Source organism: Eutrigla gurnardus (assembly GCF_963514095.1).
Source record: "Eutrigla gurnardus genome assembly, chromosome: 2".
Lineage (NCBI taxonomy): Eukaryota > Metazoa > Chordata > Actinopteri > Perciformes > Triglidae > Eutrigla > Eutrigla gurnardus.
The window spans coordinates 4,781,708-4,806,912 of record NC_139916.1 but is presented as its reverse complement, the minus strand read 5'-3'; the positions used below and the strand labels follow the sequence as shown (position 1 = coordinate 4,806,912).

At 44.7% G+C, this 25,205-nt stretch overlaps 2 protein-coding genes across 3 annotated transcripts; one reads left to right on the top strand and one right to left on the bottom strand.

Moving 5' to 3' along the window:
• Positions 1–1,464: 1,464 nt before the first annotated feature.
• Positions 1,465–19,044, bottom strand: nisch (nischarin). Of its 2 annotated transcripts, none has more exons than XM_084040315.1 (28): positions 18,850–19,044; positions 17,632–17,715; positions 16,631–16,813; positions 15,967–16,015; positions 15,334–15,497; positions 15,131–15,226; positions 14,227–14,322; positions 13,984–14,136; positions 13,406–13,474; positions 13,143–13,328; positions 12,676–12,804; positions 12,441–12,554; positions 11,580–11,775; positions 10,672–10,790; positions 10,417–10,514; positions 9,465–9,728; positions 9,039–9,337; positions 8,665–8,900; positions 7,844–8,280; positions 7,466–7,650; positions 7,304–7,367; positions 5,819–5,951; positions 5,531–5,681; positions 5,295–5,414; positions 5,019–5,180; positions 4,535–4,719; positions 4,115–4,305; positions 1,465–3,610 (listed from the first exon to the last, which is right to left on the bottom strand). In XM_084040315.1, exons 1-28 carry the CDS (start codon positions 18,928–18,930, stop codon positions 3,283–3,285), a joined length of 4,572 nt encoding a protein of 1,523 aa, XP_083896441.1. In that variant the 5' UTR covers positions 18,931–19,044; the 3' UTR covers positions 1,465–3,282. The 2 variants fall into 2 exon arrangements, with proteins under 2 accessions (XP_083896441.1, XP_083896442.1); XM_084040316.1 differs by having other exon boundaries at positions 1,466–3,610; positions 7,844–8,289; positions 8,689–8,900.
• A 2,082-nt stretch (positions 19,045–21,126) lies between these two features.
• On the top strand, positions 21,127–22,772 carry LOC311021410 (uncharacterized protein). Its single transcript, XM_084021968.1, has one exon. It carries the CDS (start codon positions 21,558–21,560, stop codon positions 22,167–22,169), a length of 612 nt encoding a protein of 203 aa, XP_083878094.1. The 5' UTR covers positions 21,127–21,557; the 3' UTR covers positions 22,170–22,772.
• Positions 22,773–25,205: the final 2,433 nt, after the last annotated feature.

The following is a 25,205-nucleotide window of genomic DNA, read 5'->3' as shown; positions in this document are numbered from 1 at the left end:
AACGTGAACTAATTTCTTTTAAAAAGCAGAGCCTGGAGCTGAATGTTTTTCCAATTGGTCATTTGACCCACTGGCACACAGAGAATGCCAATCAGAGGTCAGTTCACCAGTTTTGCTGAGCACACTTCCTCGTACAGTACCTCTGCCCTCGGCCTGTTTAAGTGTCCCTTAAAGGGCAATCAGCCAAATTTCTTGACGAGCAACTCCGACAGACAGGAAAAAGAGGAAGTTGAAAGTTGGCGGTGCGTTTCGTGTCTCTAAACCGCCAAGTCATCAAAACCTCGCCACACATCGAGGGAACTGCTGACGGGAACGTTTCGTCAATTCTTTCTTTTCATGTTTTTTTACCCCCCTTTTAGAAAACAAATGGTTCCTTAAATGGACAGCCAGGGGTTTAAAAATACTGAAGTTATGAGTCAAAGTCCCCAATTTATAACTACATCGTCTCTATAACTTCATTATAATTAATATCAAATTACATAAAAGTGTATGTTCTGGTTTTAACTGAATGTAAAATCTCTCAAAGTTTATAAAACCTTTCAAGGACATGACCTCTGTTTCCTCAACAGTATCTTTTGTTTCTCCTTCAGAAGGCATAAAGGTTTTTAGGAAATGCTATTGGCATAAAATAATCAAATTACCTTCACTGCGAAATGATCTGCATCAAGTTACCCAAAGTCTGAAGGGTCAAAAGCCAAATCTTCTGCAAGGGTCTGGTCCCGGTGCAGTCCTCCAAGTCCTCGGTCCACATTGAGCGTCAATCTGTTAAAAGTATTACTGATGATAAATGCAGTTCTTCCTTTGAAAGAGTAGATCTTGATTACAAACCTCATCGTGGACTTCAGATCTGTGCCATCGCAAACCGCCGATTCACCGTACGCCGTCGTTCTGATGGATGATGGCCCTCTGGGCTCTGAAAAGGATCATGATGATTTATTACAATTATACACATAAGTATCTTGTCAGCACTGAAAAACAAGTTTGAGAGGTTAAGAAACACGAGCGGTCAGACAATCAGTTTGAAACCAAAAGTGGAAATATTGATGAGTTACTCAAAAACAGTATTTTGTTCAAATCTGGGCTTAAACTGTTCCTGTTTGCCACCTTTCATTAAATAAAAGTAACTGCATTGTGATATTTACTCTGTTTTAGCTTTTTATATTTCCCCCTTTTGATATATGTTTGACATTGTCTTGTCAGTTTTCTTATGGAGAGCCTTACGTTGCATGGATGCAACTGGCTAACGTATTTGTTTCTGAGCTCATCAGAAGCCAAAGCGCTGCCCAGTGGTTTCTAACACTATGAGACAGGATTTTAAAAGGCTGGAAAGATCAGGACAGTTAGGAGGGTAAACAAAGCAGAACAAGGCAGGTCACTGGGATAACAACATTGTCGCTTATCACTGCACGACATTGGTAGATTTATACAAACACTGTGAGACAGTAAGATTTACACGTTTAATAAAGAGTGTTAAAAGAGACCTATATTTCTTCATGGCATCAGTTTTATTTGGCATTCCCAAAAAAAAGAAAAAAAGGCCTCCCATCCCATCAGTTTCACAGTCAGACTGGTCTCTGACTGTGAGCCGACTGCGGTTGAATCCTTCTGAACCAAACTGCTGTCGCCGCAACAAGCATTTTCACTTTAATTCAGTGGCATTCCCCTTTAACAAGACAACACGTAATGTAAACAACAGAGCTGAAGGGTGGTGGTGGGGGAGGGGGGGTCCAACACTGTCTGGCTTCCCATTTGTGAATAATGTACAAAAAAAACACAATACAATAAAACAAAACATATAAAAAATAATAATAATAATGATAATAATACTAAATATGACATGTAAGAGTTCTTTTTGGAAATTTCATCAGATCCTTCGTATTTAGTACAAAATCTGCTCCCGGATGGAAAAACATCCGTCTGTCACCAAAACAAAATTATATTAATATAATATTAATTAAAAAAAAGCTTCAATATACAGTTTAATAATACTGCTTACAATGTGCAAGGCTTAAAATTCAGAGTGCAGATTGTGCCGAGCAGCGGGGTGTGTGTGTGTGTGTGTGTGTGTGTGTGTGTGTGTGTGTGTGTGTGTCCTCTCGTCACCCAGAGTCCAACTGTGCAAACGTAAAAATGTTTTTTGGTTTCAAGAGCAACTTTACATAAATAACATGTTAATCAGACAGTTTTGGAGTTGTTGAAAGGTGGATTTTTTTCCCTCTTTCTTTTGATGAAGCTAGGCTAGCAGTCTCCCTCCACATCCAGTCTTTACGATAAGCTAGGCTAACACGTCCTCGACACACACACACACACACACACAAAACTATGTACATCTTCTAGTACGACTCCCGGAGGACAGAGAACAAGAGGATTTACCAGAAACTGTCCCTTTCAGGTGATTAAAATCGAGCGGAGCTCCCGCGGTCTGTCTGCAGCACCTCCTGCTGAGCAGCACCTGTCGGTCGGTAGAGACGTTCGACGGAGCTGTAAATCTGCTTTGTGGTTTGTTTGTTTTTTAAACTCCCATTATTTGGGCTCAGTGTGTGGTCACAGGTCTGTAATGGCAGTCTGGTGTCTGTCGAGTCCCGCTGACCCCTCAGGGTTTCCATCAGTACGACTAAAGGGGCCCAGCATGCGTCAGATCATCGAGCCGCCTCTGAAACCAACAAGCTGCTTTACACAGTGATTTAGGTTTAAAATGAGCTCTCAAGCCTCTTTTTTTCTTCTTCCTCGATAATTTGAATCACAATTTTTCACGTGAACAACCGAATGCAAACCCGACGAACCCTAATTTTTTGATCCGTGAAGCCCGAGACTGCGGTTGAGAGAGCTGGGAGTGTCATGAGGCCTCTGCACCGGTCTCCTTGAAGTGAAGTGTAAATAAAGATCAAGTCACAGAAACACGAGGCTGTGGCGTGATGTTATTGACCTGGAGTGTGCGAGTATTTCAACTCTCTCAAGCTCTCTTGTCATTCCTCACACAACCTTTTCTGTCACTCCAACATGAACAACGCTATGGATCCTTCAAAGAGAGACTGAACGTGTGCGTCGTTATCCTCGTCTCCATGGCGACGGGCTGCCTAGAAAGGGGTTTTGCCGTTAGACGCGGTCAGACAGGCGGTTAGTTGTACTTTGTTTGAAGCATATTGAGGTCTTTGAACAGCCAGCTAAGCCCTGAGCCCGTGTGTTTATTCCCCCCTGTCATATGTTGACTCCGTTGGCCAATCAGCTCCCAGTGACCAATTAGGTGCTGAAGAGTCATCCGTCTGTCCGTTAAGCCGCCAATCAGCCGGTGAGCTCCACAGGAAGCTCCCGGCTGCACAGCGCCTCCCACTGGCGAGCGAGGAGTGAGATCAGCCTCTCTCTGCTGTCGGCTCCCGGGACAAAGACGCACCACTGGACCTCGCCCTCGGCGCCGCTAGTGGCTCCGCCCCCTCTGGGAGGGGCCTCCTCCCCCGTGGCGGCGAAGTGGTCCATGGTGAGGTGGCAGAGCAGGTCGGGGCCGGGCAGGTCATCGAACACCAGGGTCAGAGCCTGAGGGTATGTCTGGTACCCCAGCAGGACCCGGTCCAGGTCCCGGATCCTCCGAGCCTCACGCAGCTGGTAGCGCTCCCTGCAGGAGGACACGACGAAGAGGAGAAAGACGATGACTACACTGTAAATAACCATCACAATAACCTCAAAGGCATCAGTTCAAAAACCTTTTTCTTTAAAGAAAATTGTTTGTGGCAATGTAGAGCCATTTATACGTAGGGAGCTTCTTCACGGAGTCCAAACCAAACTGGTCTAGAGAAGGCCTTCTGCATTTTTATAATCACCTGAAGGCCACCGTAGTTCTCCTCTTTACCGAGGTCTCTCAAGTGAGCTCATCTGTTCTCTGGTCTTTTCTCTGCGTCGTTAATTACATCACTCTTAAAAACGTGCCAGATCATAATAAATACCGACATTTATTTTTTTTGGAGGAGAAACAGCCTCCTTTGCCTCCTCAAAAACCTCAGGATGGTTTTTTAATAGACTGAAGGTGACCTGAAGGTCATAATTCTGCTCTCGAGTGAATCCCCCCTGGATGAAAACGGATAAAGGTTTTGAAATCCAGGAAGGCGGGGCTTCTGCTCACCTGGAGGGGGGTTCTTTGGCAAAGTCGGGCAGAGGATAGCTGACGTAGTCCTCGTCCAATAGGAAGACATCGGTGCTGGTCAGGATCAAAGTCCTGGGCTGAAGAACTGGAGACGGGCCAGACCCGGAAACGGAGGAGGGGTGGCCTGAGAGAGTGGAGCCTTGGCCGGGCAGACTGCTGGGGATCTGGACCTGGAGGAGAGAATAATAATTATCTTACAGTTAACTTTGAAATCCTGAACCTAAACAGAAGGAAACACAAAGACTGGAATCAAAAAATCAAAGCAAAACCAGCTGAGAAATCATCACAACATTCATTTACAGGGGTTTTTAAACCTGTCTTCATCATTAACCCTTGATACGACAAACATTCAGCAGATACCGAGCTGAAAGACAAACCATGAAATGAAGAAGCCCTTACCTGGAAGACCAGCAGGTACAGCAGGACGTTGAAGGAACGCGAGGATGAGGATGAAGGTGAGGATGCTGCGCTGGCCGGAGTCTTCCTCTCTGCCACGATGAAGGTCAGGTCTCCCATCTCCTCCTCACTGGGGTAAATAAATTTCACCCTGCTGCTGTGGACCAGCTCGTAGTTCTGCATTTTACCTGCAGGGGGAGACAAAGATAAAAAATACGTCACCATCGTCTGCTGACAGGGAGAGTAGGTAAATTATTTAAGTCAAAATGTTGCCATGAAACTTACCCAGTTGATAGATAATATTAAGATAATTATTTTGTATAATAATAATCATAATAACTATCGTTTTTACAACAGAAAAGAGCTACAAGGGATGATGAACACCTCGTGCTGTTATTAAGGGACAGTTGCATCCGCTGGTTACATTCTTTTAGAAATTATAAAATGTAAATACCACTGTTAAACTCCCGTTCACATGGTGGTTTACCTGCGTTTGTGTTGGTGAACTGGGAGTAGAAGTCCTGATCCGACGGCTCCGGAGGAGGAAGCTGCTGCTGCAGACTGAGAGCTGACATGAGCTCCTGAAGGAAGACGCCGGTGCCGTAACTGTCCCTGCTGAGACAGCACACGATGTGATCAGGGGAACGACCTGCGGACACAAGGACGGAGAGGATGCACGGATGAGAGAGGGGAGACAGAGTTACTTTAGCATGAAGCAGCAGTTTGGTATAAATATGTAAGAGCTCTGTGAATATCCACCGACCTACGACTCTGAAGTACTGGTCGAACAGTCCCACGTTGACAGACAGGAGGTCAGATAGTCTGATGGACAGACAGCAGCACAGACAGACATCCGGATCTCCAGAGTCCATTATGTCCAACACTGAGAGACGGAGAGACACACACACTTTATTTATTTGGATCCTCAGCTTGACAACTATATACAACATATACACAAAAATGCACGTGTTGCCCAAATGTAAAAGAGTCTTATCCTACCGGAGTGATGACCGAGTGTGGAGGCGGAGTCTTCCAACAGGAAGTAGATTGCGTCAGTGGAGAGCAGCAGGCAGCAGGTGAGCTCGGACTCTGAAGACTTGTAGAGAACCACAGACAGCCACAAGACCTGTCTCACTTCCTCCGCCTCAGACTGAAACAAAAGATGAAAAGGTTTAGATGGAAGCGTGTGTGTGTGTGTGTGTGTGTGTGTGTGTGTGTGTGTGTGTGTGTGTGTGTGTGTGTGTGTGTGTGTGTGTGTGTGTGTGTGTGTGTGTGTGTGTCTCCTACCATTGCGATATATCTGTGGAAGTAGGTCATCAGCTGCTGTCTTCCAAGCCCAGCCAGGAGCTTCAGTCCTGGGGAGAGCCCTGGGGTGAGGTGGGGGGACGGCTGGTTCTCTTCCAGGCTGGAGAAGTCCGAGCTGAGGAAGAAGAGGGAGGAGAAGTGAGAAAAAACATTAAATAAATAAATTATTAACAGCAGCAATAAGCCATCTCATGATCACTAAAGAGATGCCGTGGGGAAGCAGATGCCACACTGTGATAAAAAGATAAAACATGCAGCGAAGCAGAGAAAATGGATCATGTCCTCATATTTCACTAAAATCTCATCAGCTGCACCAGTCTATGAGTTTAATAGGGACGAAGCTTTAACTGTTGCCATGGTAATAATCTTCCAGATCGGTGCGAAGGTGGCAGAGTGGTTAGAGCGCATGCTATGTACGATTATTGCATTATATACGTTAACCCAAAAATCTCCCATGAAATATGGAAGAGTAATCTATAATTATTCATTATGCATCAACGTAAGATAGTGCTGTGTGTGTGTGTGTGTGTGTGTGTGTGTGTGTGTGTGTGTCCCAGGCACTGAAATGCAGTGAACAGAATCAACACATAAAGCCAGAAAGGCAGTTTATATAATGACGCTGACTACAGTTTATTTAGTTATCATTTGTTTGTTGAAATTTTTATGGTTTATTGCTGTAATTTATTTGATGCGATTGCTGCACATTTTGTAGTCGTTTCATTTCAATAAAAAATAAATCCAGTGTAATGTTTGTCCTAATCTCCCTGTAGACAGTAATAAAAAGCATAATATAACTAAATAATGATGCTTTATGTCTGGCACACAGACAATGCACACCTAAAATGTTTGGGAAATTAATTTTTATATTAAAAAAAAACATTACTGGAGTTTTTAAAACTCTCTCTAAATATAATTTATTTAATAAAAAATGAAACATTTTGTTAGTTGTTCCAAATGTTTTTAAGGTTCCTCCAGGGCTTGTTTAGGACTTTCCGGTGTTACAGATTACAGGCTTCATGTCTTCTTCATTCTCGCTGAAGAACTTCCACATCGACCACAGGTGTGTGTGTGTGTGTGTGTGTGTGTGTGTGTGTGTGTGTGTGTGTACAAACTACACGATGGAGCTTCTATATGACCTTGAACGTATCTCCCAATGTTTCCTGTTACTTATTACATTGCGGTCACTGGCATATCTGTGATAAGATACAAATCAGCCGACAACATTGATACTGGCAACGAAAACAGTCAAACTCTTGTGATTACGTGATGAAATGACAGCTTCATCAGGACCCATCATCTGCGTCACGGTTGTGTTTGAGATAAATAAATGTCTAAATATCACTGATAAATGTGTCCAGATAAGATTGTGTTTGCAGAATTAGTACAGTATGAAGCTGGGACACACCGTGTCGCCCTAATCAAAGCATAAGTGTGATGAATGCAGACACAAGAAAAAGAGAAGTCTACCTGCTGGTGCCGTGTGACTTCCTCGTGCTGGTACAACAACACTGGTCTCTGGATCTGTGACGGCCTGGGAACACAAGGACAAGGAGGGGACGAGTCAAACAAACCAAGTGAGGACAATTCTCCTTCTTGGTCCGATTGTATGAGCAGGTGGTTGGTCTTCACCTCGTGTGTGTTGCCCCGGCTGAGGACAGGGCCTGCAGGGCTGGGACAGGGCCACCATCTTCAGCCCCTCCAGAGAGGCTCTCCGCTGGCTCAGCTCCCCCAGGAAGGAGCTCCTGTTCTGGGCCAGAGGGAAGAGCAGCAGCAGCCTCTGACCGCCGAGCAGCAGCTCCACGGTGTGACTCCTCCTGGACACAACACGATGGTTAAAACACAGATAACAGCAGCACTGAACCTCAAGAACAGGGCAAACATAAGGAGAATCCCTTTATCGGAATGTATTTATATGTTTTTATATCTCCTTATTCCACTAGTGAGCAACACTGGTAGTTTTTAGACTAAAACACGTATGAAACGTCCATGATCATCTGTCCTCTGTACCTGTGGTGGTGTTTTGGGTCGGGGCAGGAGGCGTTGCTGGTTCTGTCCCCGACCTGAGAAGCACTCTCCCTGGGGTGAAGCACCATGGAGCCGAGGGGCACACGGACCAGCCTCCACCAGGAGGAGGAAGAGGAGGAGGGATGACGGTCAACACTCGTCCTCTCCCTTTCTGCCAGCTCTCTGAAGTCCACCTTCAGCACCCAGAGCTGTCGGTGGGTGAGGAAGAGGAGAGAGGGGAGGCTGGAGTCCTCTCCCTGGGAGAAGACGTCTGACAGTAGAGGGTGGGTGTCCGGGACGGGGGAGGGAGAGGGAGAGGGGAGGAGGAGGGCGGGATAGCCTCCCTGCGCTGCCTGACTCTCCTCCAGCTCCCAGGAGTTGACGAGCGAGCTGGGGAAGAGCTGAGGAGTGTCGGGGGACTGAGACCCGCCGGTCTGAGACTTCACAGCCTGGAAAAACAAGTGGGAATGTTTGCGTTTTTTTGAGGCGCAACAGATTCATGCTTCACACATGATACCATAGATCACATGTTGCTACATAATACAGCAGAAATTAGAGCTCCGTTTGACCCAATTTTACTGACTTTAACATGAAATTACTTTCCTGGATCTTATGTTTGAAAGCTTTATTGGAGTAAACCTTTCCTGTTACTATGACAACGCTTTCAAAAATGACCTTCAAAGATGTTCACAGAAGCAATTTTTTCCCCAATTTACTTTACACAAATTATATTAGTATCGAACTGTTCTTCACTGCTGTAATATTTAAAACTGCACTTATGATACAGAAAACACCGACTAATGTTACCAAAACATTTAAGTGACGAGTGGCTTGTCCTTCTCTCTGACCTGGATCAGCACCGTCAGCTCGGCCCTGGTCTGCCGGAGCTCCTCGGCCTCGGAGAAGATGTACCAGCGCGTCGGACCGGCTTGGAGACCGAAGGCGAGGCAGGAGTCGGGGAGTTGGTTACAGCAGGAGAGCAGCAGCTGGGAGTGTGGCAGCAGGAGGTCCACCTGCAGGCTGGAGAGCACCTCCTCCACAGACGGACTCTGCTCCTCGTCTGAGAACAGATCGTTTTTCATGGTTAAAAATCAAGTCTGCACGACACATCTTGTAATTTACTGTAAATACCGGGCTGGATTGTTTTCTATCCATTATTATTTTCTAGATTTATGTATACAAACAGCTGTGTTTTTACCTGCGTCCTGATTGGTCCAGGTGAAATCATCCGACAGGTACAACAGGCCCAACAGCCGGTCCGTCAGCACCAGGCACGCCTTCCTCTGCTCCACCTCCTCCTTCACCTGAAGACAGTAGCACCACAGAACCCGGTTGACCACCTGCTCCTCCTTTTCACTCGGCTCCCCCTGGTGGCCACCGGGCTCGTCTGCGGGAGGAACAGCGGGCGACGTGGAGGAGGAGGAGGAGGAGGAGCAGACCGACTCCTCAACAGAGTCATCCAGACCCATCTCAAAGTAGCCGTCCCTGGAACCGGGACTGGAATAATTAAAATAAAATAGTATAGAATCATGTTTTTGTACAAAAATAAAAACTTTTGATTTAGTCTGGATTTTAGGAGTTCTCAAACCTCTGAGAATCCCAGAAAGGTTGCCGGTTAAATTACCTGGGAGTTCCCACCTCGGTGTCACCCACATGGGCCCGAACCTCTTTGGATTCAGACCTCTTATCTTCCTCCCCCTCCTCCTCTTCAGTCTTCCTCTCCCGCTCCTTCAGCGTGGAGCTGAGACGCTGGGAGAGCTGGGTAATGAAGTCTTTGCGGAAGGAGGAGAGGGAGAGCAGATGAGGAGGGAGTAGAGGAGCCCAAGCTGCACTGCAGGAGACGCAACTGGTTTCAACTGGTCTGGAGGAGGAAGAGCAGCAGACGCAACTGGGGAGGAGAGAGAGAGACAGGGATGGAGATTTATTATATTTTTCATGATGTCATGAACAGAGAAGAAACACCTGTTCTAATACGACATGACATCGTTATAAACACACCTGCCGTTATTTATCCAACTGCAACGCATCATTATCATCAATGTTATTTTTTTATTCTTTCGTAGGTCAAAACAGTTCAATGAGAGAGACAGAAAAGGCTGCAACTCCTGCTGGACACATACTGAACTACACCTGCCTCCAGCTTGACTTCCTATAGATCTCGTTAGCGGGAGAGAGCCCTGAACGACAACACAGCATAGCCTCATAATAAAGTATTAGTCTTTGCAGAAGCTTTGCAGGAAATTTCAAATAGTTGCTGTGTTTTATTCTTTATTTGAGACAGGCTAATATCAGACGCTGGCCTCTGATCGTCTGCCTAAGTAGCTAAATTTGTTGCCAGCCGCTTTTTTGAAATTAAGTCTGAAAAGAAAATCACAAAATGTAGAGAGAAAGTCGTCAACATCGGTCCTGTTCTGTTGGTAGTTGGGAGGCTCGACATGGGAAGCCGCCCAGTGTTTGCCAACATGAATATCACATGGAAACACTGTGTTGAAAAGTAACTACTTTAAAGTAACTTTTAAAAGGTATTCACACAGTTGTTCATTTAAATTATGCTTAATAATAATAGTGAAACTGACCAGACAGTATTCGTCGTAGTAGTAGTAGTAGAAGTAGTAAAACTTGTAGGAGCTCCACAGAGTGTGTGTTCAGATGGACTGACAGCAGGTTGTTGCACCTGCAGACAAAAAAAAGAAATATATATTGTCACATAATATCACAAAATATTTCACGCATCTCTGAATAACAGTCAAACTGCTAAAGTATATCCCGTTGGTTGTCATGGTAACAGCCCCCTCTCTCCCTACACGGGTGTTTCAGGTGTTGCGTCTCACCTGGCCGGGGTCGGCAGACGGGAGGTGTGAATCGGTAATAAAGCAGGCAGAGGGGGGTGCGGCGTCGGCAGGAGGGAGAACGCCGGGGGGAGTGGCGTCTTCTTCTCTGCTCGTCACTTCTGAAACAGGAAACCCCACAGGTGAGGCATATAACCAATCACGGCTGCACACTCAGTTCGTTTGTATCATATGCAAAATTTCAAATGTAGAAAAAAAACAAGCAGGCATAAAAAAACTACAGACGTACATTTAGTTGTTACGGTTTCGATTCAGACAGTTGGCAGCCTTTGTACCAAGAGGAGGTTAGTGAGAATTAACAGCCAAGTTAGTGAATATCAGCTTTTAGAATCTCATCCATGCCATGTTTCTGACTGGCACAAGAAGATGACGTCTTCATCCAGCCTAGAAAGCTCTTCAAACAGGGAAACAGCCAACGTGGACAGTTTGTTTCTAATTACAGCTTTCATGTCTGGATTTAGGCTGCATCCTGTGTAATGAATAAGCGTCGACATGCTCAAGGCAGGAGGTGTTTGAACTTGTGAGCAACTGAGGCAACAGGCAACTGATCACAATTATTAAAAGTTACAAAAAAAAGCAGTTTTCTTCTCAGTCTGAGCAGCAAGTGAAGCGTCTTCAACAGGAAATATAAAGCTGAGGAGAGTCTGTTTAAAACAGCATCATCAGCTAAAGAGACATTTCACTGACTAAACACCTGGAATGTTACTGGATCATTAAAATAATCGCCGGTTGCAGCCCCAGCGAGTGCAGTCACCGTTTCATTAGCTGTTTCACTTTCAAGACAAAGAGCGGAGAAACATACTCGTCCGTCTGGCCGCCGCCTTACAGCAGGAATACAACTACCAACCCCCCTCCCTCGGCCCTGCACAGCCTGACACACACATGATTACCTTGGCTGGGGCAGGCAGCCTGCTGGGTCGGACAGGAAGAGGGAGAGGAGGAAGAGGTGACAGCAGGAGGAGCGACAACAGAGGAGGAGCAGCAGGAGGAGGAGGAAGAAGAAGAAGAAGTAGAAGTAGAAGAAGGGGTAGAGGAGGAGGAGAGGTGAGGAGGTGCAGCAGCAGACAGCCTGGTCTCCTCACTGATCTGACGAGAGGACAGAGAGGGAAGCCTTCAGTCACCTACGTCATCAAGCAGATCACATCCTGAAACCTGCAGACCAGCAGCTCCACGAGCAGCAGAGAAAGTCCGTCTGGGGTTTAAAGACGTTCCACTTTCTTTTTACTTAGACGAGTGCATCATCTCAACAACCTAAAGAGGCCAACTTATTGTGGGTCTTATTGCTGATCTGCAGGCTGTGACTCATTACAGGAAGTTCACTCAGGTAGGCTGCTGTGGCGACTGACAGCGTTTTGTGATTTGATAACAGCTGATCACGATCTTCAGGCTGTTATCGGTTAGTAATTAACTTAATTGTTAGTCACACTTGATTGTGGCGATCTCCGATTGATTTATAATCCGGTTTGAATTATTAAACCACTACAGAAGATTTCAGGGTTAATTCAGGGTAGATTCAAGTTTGACTCACGAGAGTCTTTGACAGTTAATTCCCTCCGACTCAGAGTAAAATCCTCTTATGTAACAAACAGAACAGAAACCTAAAAGGGGTTGTTTTATAACTTATTTACACTAGAAATGAAAATCTATTTCATATCCTTTAAAGTGCAAACTGTACATCAATATAACAGAGATACAACCGTACAGTCCTTCACTACTGCCCCCTGCTGGATGATTCAGTGGACAGAACGTACCTTCTTGTCGCCGCTGCTCATCCTGTCTTTGACTTCTTTGGCTTTCTGAATGGCTTTTAGCACCTCCACTGTGTCCAGCTCCTTCTCTGTGGTCACTGTGCCGTCCAGACAAACCTGACGACGCAGAGACAACACAGTTTGTTGTTTTAAAGTTAATTAATAAGCATAAACAGTGGCAGAATTATAATTAATAGCAGCACTAGTACAAGTGTAATTGATGGTTTTGGTGGTCTACCTCTGCTGCACGGTCTCCAAACTGGGTCAGGACTTTGGTTCGGTAGTCTGGGATGATGCACATGGGGTTACTGGACAGGTTGAGTTTCTCCAGACAGGGCAGAGAGCCGATGTTCCTGATCTCCTCCAGCTGGAAACAAACCCACATCATGTTACCAACAACTCAACCCTCCGCCGACTCCCTCGTTAAAGTCAGAATATTTCACGTGAGCTTTGGTTGTATGTCCCTCTCCTCAGCTGTAAGTGTGTAATGGAGCTTCACCAGGAGAGGGAAATATGAGGGACGACCCATGACCCATGTTGTAATTAATAAAGATGACAATTACGCCTTCAGATTTGTCATTTAAATAATTATCCATTTACTTTCTTCTAATTATCATATTATATATTATAATGTAAAAGCAGGAGTAGCATGTTTTTTTACTCATACAACACATAATAGAGGTTTCCTGTCCACGGCGGGGTTACCTGGGCGAGCTGGTTGTGGCTGAGGTCCAGGTTGACCAGTGAGTAAAGCTTGGTGAGGCCGGTCAGCTGGTCCAGCTGGTTGCCGGCGAGGCTCAAGGTTTTGATGTTGCCCAGGCGGGTGTGAGCGGCTTCCAAGGCCCGCAGGCCGTTATAAGACAGATCCACGTGGACCAGGTTGTACAGGTGCTGCAAACAAAGCACTGTTATTCCAGAATACACATCTGTAGGGTTTGAAGGCATCGTCTTGGGACTCTTTTCACTACCTGGAGGTTTTCCACCGTGGACAGCTGGTTGTGGCTCAGATCCAGAAACTCCACTTTAGGAATCAGTTTCTACAACAGAAAAAACACAGAAACGTTCATGTATTTACATCAATCACAAGCAAATGTTGTAAAATTACCCGAAGATAATAAACAAGAAATTGATTGGCTGACAGGATGGCTTTGTATGTTACAGAAGATTACTGTACTGTATGACTCTTATGGGCTTTTAGCTGTGTGGTTTCCTGGTTATTTCTATACATTTTTTAAAATGGCATGGAAAATGGATTTTCATGCATCTTTTTCAAGATTTTCATGACTATGGGAACACAACAGAAGATGGATTTTTCCTCCCTTTGCCTCATCTTGGCATTTAAAATGTTTGATGGGTACCAGGTTGGAACAGGATTTAGTTTTCTTGTTATGTTGTTGCATAAAACATCATCAAAAACACACGTTTTGCTTTGAAAAACAAATTGATAGTGTGTGGCTACCAGATAGCGTATGAAATGGACCGGGGTCAGTGAGTTTTTTCCTCCCTTTGACTAAAGTAAGCGTGAAACCTGCAGGGAGCGTCTCACCACTGAGCCGTCGATGGCGCTGATGCCGTTGTGGCTCATGTCCAGCGTGGTCAGGTTACTCCACACAGGGATGACAGCGGTGACGGGACAGCCAGACTCCGCCCCCTCAGCCTCCCACTGCGAGAACTCGCTGGCCTCCGGGACCAGGATGGCCTGGAGGGTGCCAGATAGAACACGTGCATCAGAACACAACATACAAGGGACTGCAGGAACGTGACAGAGAAGTACTTATGAGCAGTGCACCATCATAGTTTCCGTGCAGTGGTGGATACTCAGCGTTGCCAGACTTGACCTCAGGGACGACAGACCTCGGATCTGCTGAGAGCTGCACTCGCTGATCTGAAGACAGACAGAGAACTTATTTATCCACATCTTTGTCAGGTTTAAGTGACTTTCTGGAAAGTGACACACAACAACAGCAGTTGACCTTTAGGACGGCACACTAACTCTACCCACGGCATTTCCTGTTCCCCTGCTTTAAACCACAGCAGTGACGCGAAACGTCCCACTATAGCATTTATCAGAATGTGAAAATACAGACAACTAGAATTACCACCTCAAAGTTGTATGCCTCCGCCAACCATTCTGCCAGCAGTTTCCAGCCATGACTGTCCAAAATGTCATGACTTCATTAGAATGTCTCGAGTGACACTGAAATAATAAGCATATCAATTGGTTTTGTGAGGTCACAGTGACCTTTGACCACCATGATTCTAATCAGTTGAGGCGAGAATCACGGTTCACAGTATCCTTGACCTTTAATTCCAAAATAAAAATCAGTTCATCACAGTTTTTTTCAAATTTGAATTAATTCCCTGCAGACTATCACCATCGAAGAGGTTTAAAAATCAATTAATTTCACCAGAATGGCAGGGAAAACAGCAGATGTATTTGTGGGGTCGATGGAGCTCCACACAGAGCCATCATGAGTTCAGTGTTTGTGAACTTTAACACGCTAATTTGCATTGTGGACTAATTACAATCCATCTTGCCATTGTTGAATAAAGAGCCTCAGAGTCCAACATGGTGTGAATGATGTGAGCTTTAGTGCAGCATCTACACCTGACCCTGCTCCGTCCAATGAGATCCACTGCTGACTGGTGTGACCAAGCAGACAGGAGTGTCTCCATGAGAGACGGTCACTTACCTCTATCTGCAGCAGTGATTTGAAGACAGACAGGTCGAAGGGGAGACTGCTCTCTTGGATGTTGCTGGTTCCTACTGGGCCTGTGGTTCCAGACATCTGACCAACACAGACAAAACCAGTGAGCACATTCACCACGTCTGCTCCTGAAGCGAACGTCAGGACTGTACGATGGGGGGGATTTGAGTTCAAGAGAGGTTTGTGACCTTGAGGTATCGCAGCCTGCAGGTGAAGTCGAGGATGTGTCCCAGGTCGGTCTTGGCGTCTCCGTTGCAGCAGGTTGGTTTGGCCAGACGTAGCTGCTGGGAGACGGAGTAAAGCTGCAGCGGGCGGAGAGAAAACACCTCGCCAGCCTGCAGCAGCTGCTCACCTACAACAAACAAACAACCACAGTCTCATACCGGGTACAAGAGTGCTTCAAAACAAGCTGCTACTTATTGTTGTTGTTATTGAGTCTAATATGGAAAAAGTATGTTCAATTTAACAGATGTTCACATAATGTCATAATGCAATCAAAGAGCCAACCTCCGGAGAACTCACAAAGAACGGATGGCGGCTGCTGAGAGCGCCACAAATAACATTCCATTCACAGAAGATATTGTGCTCATGGAATTACAGCGGTAAACACGCCCTTAACGCTTTGCAGCTGAGTGCAATTTCCTTCTTCTCCACACCCTTGTGGTTCAGTTAAAGGCCCTCGCCCCAGATAAAAGTCCTCAGGAACGGTAGACTCAGAGTGTCGGAGCATTCTGGCTCACTGCACTTTATCTCAATCGTGAACACAGTTATAGAAATATAAGATGAGAGGAATGAGGTCAGAGGTCAGGAAGGAAACCAACCTTTATTGAACAACTCCTCAGCCAGAGCTGCTGTGATGCCGTTGATCTCCTGAAAAAGAGGAAAATTAAACAGTTAAGCTTGTTAACTCATTTAAATAATCCTACTTCTACGCTGCTCATCACATGAGGGTTTGTTTCTTTGATTATTTTTTACTCTGCAGAGTCCCGAGGACTCAGAGGACACTGGTCTGTTGTTGCATCGGCTTCATCACATGATTACAGTCACTGAAATCACATCATCACTGGCCTTGAGCAGCACTTTTCAACCTTGGGTAATAATCACCATTTACACACATGCATTTTATCCTTTGACATACCTTCCATCAACTTTTAGCATGACCGTCATATTGAGAACCAGAACCACTCAGAAGGTTGTTGAGGCAGATCTCACAGCATTTAGCATAAGAGACCAGCTATTTACGAGATCATTAGAAATAATTGATCTACGAAATGGCAACTTGACAAGTTGAAGATGTTCTTCATCTCTGACCAACAGTCTAAAAATGGGCAAAAGCAGCAAATCTTCACGATGGAGAAGAAGCAACAGTTGCCTCACCCCACTGTGAGCACCTGGTATCACCCAACATCAGTGTAGACCTCATTAATGCTGTGCACGTGCAACGGTTGCAAGAGCCTCAGGTGTAGGAGCCTCAGGTGTACTCACGTAGAGGTGAAAGTGCAGGAAGCTGGCGAGCGGAGTGGGCGTGGCCTGTGGGAACTGCAACAGGAGCGTCTGCAGGTAGAGCTCCAGCTCCTTCTGCCGCCGCTCCACCAGACTCTTTGAGTTCTTCCCCAACATTTTCTTTGGAGGAAGTAGCCGTCGGTCCACTTTCTTCTCTGCCGTCAGCTGCATGGAAACAAACATCCGCTACTTCTCAATGTTCCATATTATGGTCATTTATATATCTTTGTAAGACAAAACAAGAAATCTGAAGATGTCACACTGGACTGTGATGGATATTTTTATCGCTGTCTGAAGCTCCTGCTTTCTTCTACAGGTTTGAATTCAGAATGTAAGTTTTTAAAAATAGCCATTATGTTTTAATCACATTTATTTTTTTTTCTCTCCAGAATTTCAGAGAGTAGATTGCTAAGTAGTGAGCATTATTTGGTCAAGCATAGATGTGGTCAGGCGCATTGTTGTTATTAATGAGATGTGCAGGTCTATTATCCTCTGCTAAATGGGAAATATAAATTATGAATGATTGTTCCGATAAATGCAATTTCAGTAATTGTGTCCAATAATGTGGAGCCTTTTCTTACAAGAGCTTTTGGTTGTAGTTCCTCTATAATTATGAATGAACGCCACGATTGTGATTAGTGGAAGTACAATAGATATAGTGTCACAGAGGGAAGTTAATTAATTTATAGCAATTGGTGTTTGATAGCAAAGACATGATAAAGAAGGACGTCAGTAAAAAAATGCCTTTATTATGGTAACTACAAGTTGTATTGAAATGTTAGTTGTCCTCTTCACATTTTTGCAACTGCAAGACAGCCAGTTATGAGTCCTAACATGTCACATTGAGCATTTCTTGTTTAAATATCAAGTATGCATCACAGCACCAAACTGAATGAAATAAGTATTCATCCTGATGTTCGTTCACCTGGACAGGCTACAAAATAAAGGTTTGCTGAAAGCGTACCTATCTCACGATCTCTTACCTTCTCGTGGAGATCGTGGAAGTCGCTGTAGCGGTGCTTCACGGTCCATCTGTGCTCTCCGTCCAATACATCGATGATATAGACCTGAAACAGCACAGTGGTTACAAGCTGCCTGAGCTGCACGGATGCTCCGATAATAAAATACCATCTTCTCTGACATTCAACCACAAAGGTCGCTAAAAGCCAGTCCTAGCAGACCTTGAGCTGACGCCCAAGGTCAATGGTGAACCCTGAAGTTTTACATATAATTGAAGTTTTTAATGTATTTATTGTCATTTGCAAAACAACACAAAGTCTCAGATCTCAGGGTCCCTCCATCAACACCAATACTATAATTATGACTCAAAATGTTTGACTGATCTCATAATTAATGTATTAATTAATTAATTTAAAATACCCTAGAAATCATCATTGGCATAAAAAATGTTTTTTAAAAATTAGAAATCTAAGTCTCAAAAAAAAGGAGAGAAAAGAAACTGAGATGCTGTGGGACAAGTGAACAATCACGTATCTATATTTCCCAACATAATATCCTCAGAATGTGATAAATATAACGAGATATTTTAAATGATTTTACGGTCTCAGAAATATTTCCCCCTAAAGTAAAATTGACATTGATTAAATCACACACACTCCTTGAAAGCCCTCAAATTTGCAGGCAAATCTTCTTCTTTTTTTTTTTTTTTCCAGACACTGATTGCTTCTTCCCTTCAATCGGTTGACATTCCTAATTTAGCAATATTCTACACATATGAATGCACAGCCAGAACAAAGGTCACTGTGGACACGGGGGTCCCATTTCTCCGCAGCCGGCGTTTGACACGTCAAACAAACACAGATTGTGGTCCAACAACACAGTTTAGACGGTTTCAACGCGAAGACAAAACACCAGCCTCGACCCTGGGAGGGGAATAGACACTTGGCATTGCCTGTCAGGGTTAGTTTAAGAGGAAACGTTGTGGCGAAACGCTCGGTTGATAACTCAGTTAGCACGGCAGCTAGCAGTTAGCTTGTCAGGTCTGTGGTTCTTTTTAACTCTCATGATGATAAAGACAACCGACTGTATGAGCTATAATACATCACCAGTGTGTTTATTCACTGATAAAAGGCATTTTGTTTTCTGCATTGACCAACTGTCACTTTGACAGACCTGAAGCTAAAGGTAGCTGCAAGCTGGCTAAGCTAACTATGGCTAGGCTAACCCCGGCGGTAACTCACAGTGTAGTTTTCAACGGGCTCCGATCCGACAACACACACTTTCCTCTCCGACACCTCCTCTGGGAACGGAGCCGGCTCCATCTCGAGATCGCGAAGAAGCAAAACGTTGTCTGTTATTAAGTGGTTAAAAAAAATAATAATTAAAAACAGCTTTCGGAGATTCCCAGCTTCTCTTCTCGACTAGCCGCCTCCCGACGCCATGTTTGTTGTGATGCCGAACGAAGCAGCTGACTGCTTTCAAAACGCTCAAAACTTTATGTGTATTTGTTTCTGTGACAGATTTTTTTTTTGACAACGTTCAAATTTCAGGACCAAAAACAAATACTTACAATACAATAAAAACATACTAGATATTATATGAGCTGTCAGACAGAGTCTACTCGTACGATAAAGAAAGGAAAGAGTGAAACAATCCAAATGAATTCTCATTTAACGTCTTTAACCGATAATAGACCATAGAACATGTGTCATCTATCAAGGATTTTAATTAACTGCAGTGGCAGGAGGTGATAGTGGTCGAGCATGAGGTCATAATGCAGCCATTAATGAGGAGGGGTGTTGTGATTTATTGACCACAAAATATTTACAAGGCAAAGACCAAAACAACAAATGTTGACTTGCCTATAATAAAAAAAGGAGGCAGTTTTCTGCTGCCGTAAGAATCAGAATCAAGTAAGTGTAAACACGTACAAGGAATTTTACTCCAGCTTTATGTTTTTAAGCCTCGTGAACACCAACCTGCTGAGGCAACAGATATTAGAATCAGAATACTTTATTAATCCTTCAGGAAATTGTACATGTGTAGTTCATATATAAGAGAAAGAAAGAAAGAAAGAAAGAAAGAAAGAAAGAAAGAAAGAAAGAAAGAAAGAAAGAAAGAAAGAAAGAATAAATCACATCACAATCCATTTCCACAATAAATGCACTCAGCTTTCAAAACCCACACAATTCCTTGACTGTTTAGGGTCGCACACAAAACATCAGTTTGATATTTAAATGCAACATCAGTGGTGAAGCTCTAAGTAGAGCAAATGAGTCTCTAAATCTTTGATGGATGGATTATGAACCCGTCCTTCTGCTTCAAACCCATCCTTTGTAATGCGCACCACAGCCACACGGGGTCGCTAGTGTAGCTGCAAACACATGGGGGTGTTATGTCATCTGTGCTTTGTTGAATGACCTACATATGTCTGAATTGAACATAACTGTAACAGCAGGCATGGCTGTGCTTATAGCAGCTACAGGAAGCAGCGTTAGTTCCAATGGTCACAATGTTTTGTGAGTTATAAGCAGGGAAGCGGCTCTGAGGGGTTGTACTCACACACGGCAGTACATTGAGCTAACTGCTAATGTCGCGCGCACGGTGATATTTAGCAGGTGTAACGTTCGCCGTGTTCGCCATCTTGTTTTGGAGCGCTAGCATGCTAACCGCTCCGCTGATTCGCATTAATGATCATTAAGTACAAAGTGAGGGCGACGGGAACGTTGGAGGAATTTGCTCATAAGGCAAAGTACTAAGAGAGAGAAGAAAAAAAAGAAAAAAGTTTGACCTCAAGATGGCGCTAGACGAAATGTCAAGGGAATGTAAAAGTTAATATGATTCACGCTGAGGAGAGGAGGGGGGCGTGGATGTCTTCACCAAAATCCACGGCATTCCACCCCACAGTTGTTAGGCCTTTTCACTTAAATAACAACCTCACGGTGTTTATGGTATGATTTATACATCTTATCTTCGACCGGAGTGACAGACGGTGAGCTACAGTACGTAGCATCGCTAAAACGCTCGAAGGTTTTAGGAAGGGGGGGCTTTGTTTTATTTGTAGAACATACAAGCTCTTTGTTTGGGGTACTTGTACGTCCATGACACAATATCTAACTAGAGCTATTTACAGGGACTGCCCCGGTCCTCCTGCCCCGCTGCTGGTCGTCGCCGTACTGTGTGTTTGCTGTTGTCAGAGGGGACGGGCAGTGACAGCAGCAGCTGTGGATCAGATTTCAGCTGTTAAAACCGAGGCGGATTAAACCATCCCGCTGCGGGGGAGTCTCGTAATATGTATCACATATATTGATGCACAAGCATTCAGACTTTTATGTGTACATATGTTATTTATTTTAGTAGAAGTAATATCTAATAGAAATCTGTCATATTACTATGTTATTAATCGGCCGCGGAGGAAACCATGCTAACTCAGCCCCCCCTTCTCTTAAACCCACGAATGGTTCCTCCCAGCTCTTTATCCAGGCTGTGAGTCGGAGGCAGAGCCACAGTTAGTTCTGGTCAGAGCCGAGTACACCGCGCTTCCTGGCCCTCAAACTGAGATAAAATAACAGCTTTAAACCGACTAGACGACGCGTTAAAGCCCACCAACTTTAATTTCAGCCCACTTATCAGATCTAACGGAAGCCGATTTGACTTTCAGACAAGGCGAATAAGGGGAGATTAGAGACTAGAGAGGAGGGCGTGACAGCGAGCCAGCCGAGCAAGGCAAGCTGCTGCCGCAAGGGGAGGAAGAGCAGGCGATGCATCAGCCAAAGCCAGAGGTCAAGAAAAAAAGCGAGAGAATAGTGAAGAGGTAGACTGAGAGAGGGAGTTGGGTCATTTTGTGATCTGAGCCAGAAAATCAGCCCGTCTTTGTTGTCGTGTGGGCCACCGCACGGAGGGAGGATGTGAAGGGAGGAAGGGAGGCGACTGCGAGAAAGACAAGAAAATGCTGTCAGAGATGATGTGCAGGAGGAGCTGCCAGCAGCAGCAGCAGGAGGAGAGAGGGGTTCCGCAGAGGGATCCGTCCAGCCGCAGGAAGCATGGCTGGTCCAAGAGCTGCAGGGGGCGCCGGACAGGAGGGGGAGTTCGGCCGAGGGGGCGCAACCACCACCAGCAGCACCCTCAGCGTCATCATCCCCGACACGTCCAGAGGCCGGCGGTGTCCCTCCGACCCGTCAACGTCAAGGGGAACAGGGCGAGGGGGATGCGGGCCCCCAAGAACACCAACCAGTTCCTGATGCACGAGAAGTACCAGATGCTGCACCTGCGCTCCGACTCGGTGGGCAGCGACAGCGGCAGCAGCTCCGACAGCGACGTGGAGCTCACGGACATGGACTCGTACCTGGGCGTCCTGGAGAATGCGAGAGGAGCCCTGCTGGACAGCCCCAACCCGCACGGCTCAACGACGCCACCGGGGCGGATGCTGGTACTGCAGGAGGACGGCGTGCGTCTGCAGGAGGACAGCATGCAGTATTTCCCCTCCGAGGACGATCTGATCCAGAGTCAGAACTTCATGCAGAGGGACTTTGTCGAGTTCTGTGACATCCTGACACCCTGACTGGCTGACAGCAGGGGACTCGAACTGAACCGGGTCAGGTTGGTTCCACTTTTCACGTTGAAAAAACAAAACAAAGTCTCTCAACTTATCAAGTCATTCAGCCTTAAATGTTAAGAATCTGATCACAGGCTGAGATGATTCCACCGAGGAGTATCGTTTTCTTCATACTCTTGCAGTTATTTGCCTTTTAGTTCATCTTTATTTTGTTAAGATGCTGGAAAAACGAGGTGAAATTATCTCATCCTGTTGGTATTTTCTCGGTTTAAGAGAAGAAGAAAAATAACTGACTGGATGCAAGATTAAATGACGTTGTTAAGACGGATGTTGGGGTTTTTTTTACAGTTCAAATTTGGTTCATGTTTGGTCATGTCTAATTGTGTCCAGGTGCTGTAAAGTGCTGCCTTTTTTTTGTTATTGCTGTTGCACACAAAGAGAGAAGGGCTGGGTTGTGGGAGTGAGCCCACCGGCCAATCAGCATCGAGCTGGCTGGATTAGGCTGCAGATGATTGGCTGTGGCATACTGTCATTTACCTAAACGCTCTTAACTGTACATAATAAAAAAGGATGGGGGGGGTGTCACAAATAAATATCTGATTGATGTAATGTGGGCTGTCTGACTGTTTTTGTGCATATCAATGAGTGTAAATCAGTTTGATCTATAAAGTGTTATCTGTGTCACTATGTCACCAGGTCACATGACATCAAGCGAGACAGAGAGACAGACGGAAGCAGTAAAGAAAAACACATTCAATTAATTGATCATAAAAAATACAAGTGCAGAAATAAGCATTTGAACATGTTTTGGGTTTGCATAAAAGATAAATTAATAACACTGATCGACCCTTAAATGCAGCTTACTTATCACACAAGTCTGCTTTTTTATTTATATATATATATATAGAGAGAGAGAGAGAGAGAGAGAGAGTATTTTTTTATCTTCAGAAATGTTCTACAGGCATGAAAGCAGGAAGGAAGAAACCCCGGTGTTCCTGGACGTAGAGCAGGTTGTAGAGGATTAGGTGAAGTAAACTGGGCTGGTCGGGACGTCTAATCCTCTTTGTTTTGGCGTGTCATAAAACTAATAACGCCAGCGGGTCAAAGTGTGAGGAAAAGGCAGGTTATGGACGTTAGGAGATCCTTTATTCTTCCCTTCAAAGGGAAAGGACTTCAGGAAAAAGATATTTATAAAGCATTAACGTTAGGCCCTTTTAGATCATTTCACCGAGCGAATAAAGCCGGTCACAGATCACGGATTCTGCCTTCAGACACATTTCCAGGATATATGAGAGGAAAAAACACAGTCCACAAACAAAAAGCTTCTTGTTCTTCAGCTGAAACACAAATCACATGAACGCCAGTGGATGAGCTGGCAGTTACAGCTACTCTGCTACGCTAGGCTAGTTAGCCTTTAACAGACTAGCTTGTTTTTCTCCATTTTGACTGCATTTAGCTTCTGACCCATTAAATGCATGATAACAAACTGAACTACTGAGATGTGACAGTGTGATATTTTTTCTAATTATATATTACAGTTGGGGGGGGTTGGGGGGTGGGGTTAGCTTTAGCAAGCTATCTTTAGCAATCTCCCCAGTTAGCTTTACAAGTTAGCTTTAAGACCCTCTGGCTTTAGCTTTAAAATTAAAAGTTAATTTGTGTTGTAGAGAAGCAGTTTGACTTTTTTGTTGGTTAGTTTTCACCTGAATTATACATTTGTTGTTTTATTAATAGATTACAGATTTAGGTAACTGGGCTGCACGGTGGTGTAGTGGGTAGCACTGTCGCCTCACAGCGAGAGGATCCTGGGTTTGATTCCCAGGTCGGCCCGGGTTCCTTCTGTGTGGAGTTTGCATGTTCTCCCCGTGTCAGCGTGGGTTCTCTCCGGGTTCTCCGGCTTACTCCCACAGTCCAAAGACATGCAGGATGGGGATAGGTTCATTGGGGACTCTAAATTGCCCGTAGGTGTGAATGTGAGCGTGAATGGTTGTTTGTCTCTACATGTTGGCCCTGCGATAGACTGGCGTCCTGTCCAGGGTGTACCCTGCCTTCGCCCAATGCCAGCTGGGATCGGCTCCAGCCCCCCCCCCCCCTGACCCTAAATACAGGATAAGCGGTAGAAAATGGATGGATGGATGGATGGATTTAGGTAACTTGTTGTGTTTGGTTATGTAAGGCAGAATTATGTATTTTTTACGTCATATTTTGGCAGTTTAGTTCATCCTCTATCTATACGATACAGCCTTTAGATTACTTTAAAATGCACAATAATACTTAATACAAGAATGTAGTGGAAAATACACTCACAACATCCCGAAAGGAAATCAATCTTATTCTTTCACCTAAGCGTTTATAAAATAAATATATATAGACATGTGTATCTCAGCATTCCCACATGTTCAATATTATAAGGAAAAAAACAGACAATATATTAGAGATCTCCTAAAATATAACGTTTTGGAGATTATACTAATAGGCTTCATTCACAATGCATGTGCCCAGTTTATCCTTGTCTCATTTGGTCTGGAGAAAGGAAGGAAGCTGCTTTGTCTCTTGTCGGTAAGTCAGAAACTAATTGTAGATTTGGGTTTAGGCATTGTGTGTGTAAAGCTAGTGGTAACATTTAGTCTAGTATTGATAGCTTGTTGTTGAACTTCTTGTGAAGCTGTCTATGGTAAGTGAGCAATCAGCTTGTTTGAGCCAGCTCACCTGTAGTGAATAGACTTGATTAGAGGGAAGGAGGAGCCCCAGTCAGAACTTAAAGGACAGCAGTAGTTCTCTTCAAACCACATTTGGTCTGGAGAAAGGAAGGAAGCTGCTTTGTCTCTTGTCGGTAAGTCAGAAACTAATTGTAGATTTGGGTTTAGGCATTGTGTGTGTAAAGCTAGTGGTAACATTTAGTCTAGTATTGATAGCTTGTTGTTGAACTTCTTGTGAAGCTGTCTATGGTAAGTGAGCAATCAGCTTGTTTGAGCCAGCTCACCTGTAGTGAATAGACTTGATTAGAGGGAAGGAGGAGCCCCAGTCAGAACTTAAAGGACA

What these genes read in the sequence shown, in the direction of transcription:
- LOC311021410 (XM_084021968.1), top strand. Translation starts at nt 21,558, where the DNA reads ATGCTGTCAGAGATGATGTGCAGGAGGAGCTGCCAGCAGCAGCAGCAG.
- nisch (XM_084040315.1), bottom strand. Translation starts at nt 18,930, where the DNA reads ATGGAGCCGGCTCCGTTCCCAGAGGAGGTGTCGGAGAGGAAAGTGTGT. An exon ending in CGTCTGCCGACCCCGGCCAG is followed by an intron (nt 10,515 to 10,671) that starts GTGAGACGCAAC and finishes TTTTGTCTGCAG; the next exon opens with GTGCAACAACCTGCTGTCAG. An exon ending in GAGAGAAGGACAAGCCACTC is followed by an intron (nt 8,281 to 8,664) that starts GTCACTTAAATG and finishes CAGGCTGTGAAG; the next exon opens with TCTCAGACCGGCGGGTCTCA.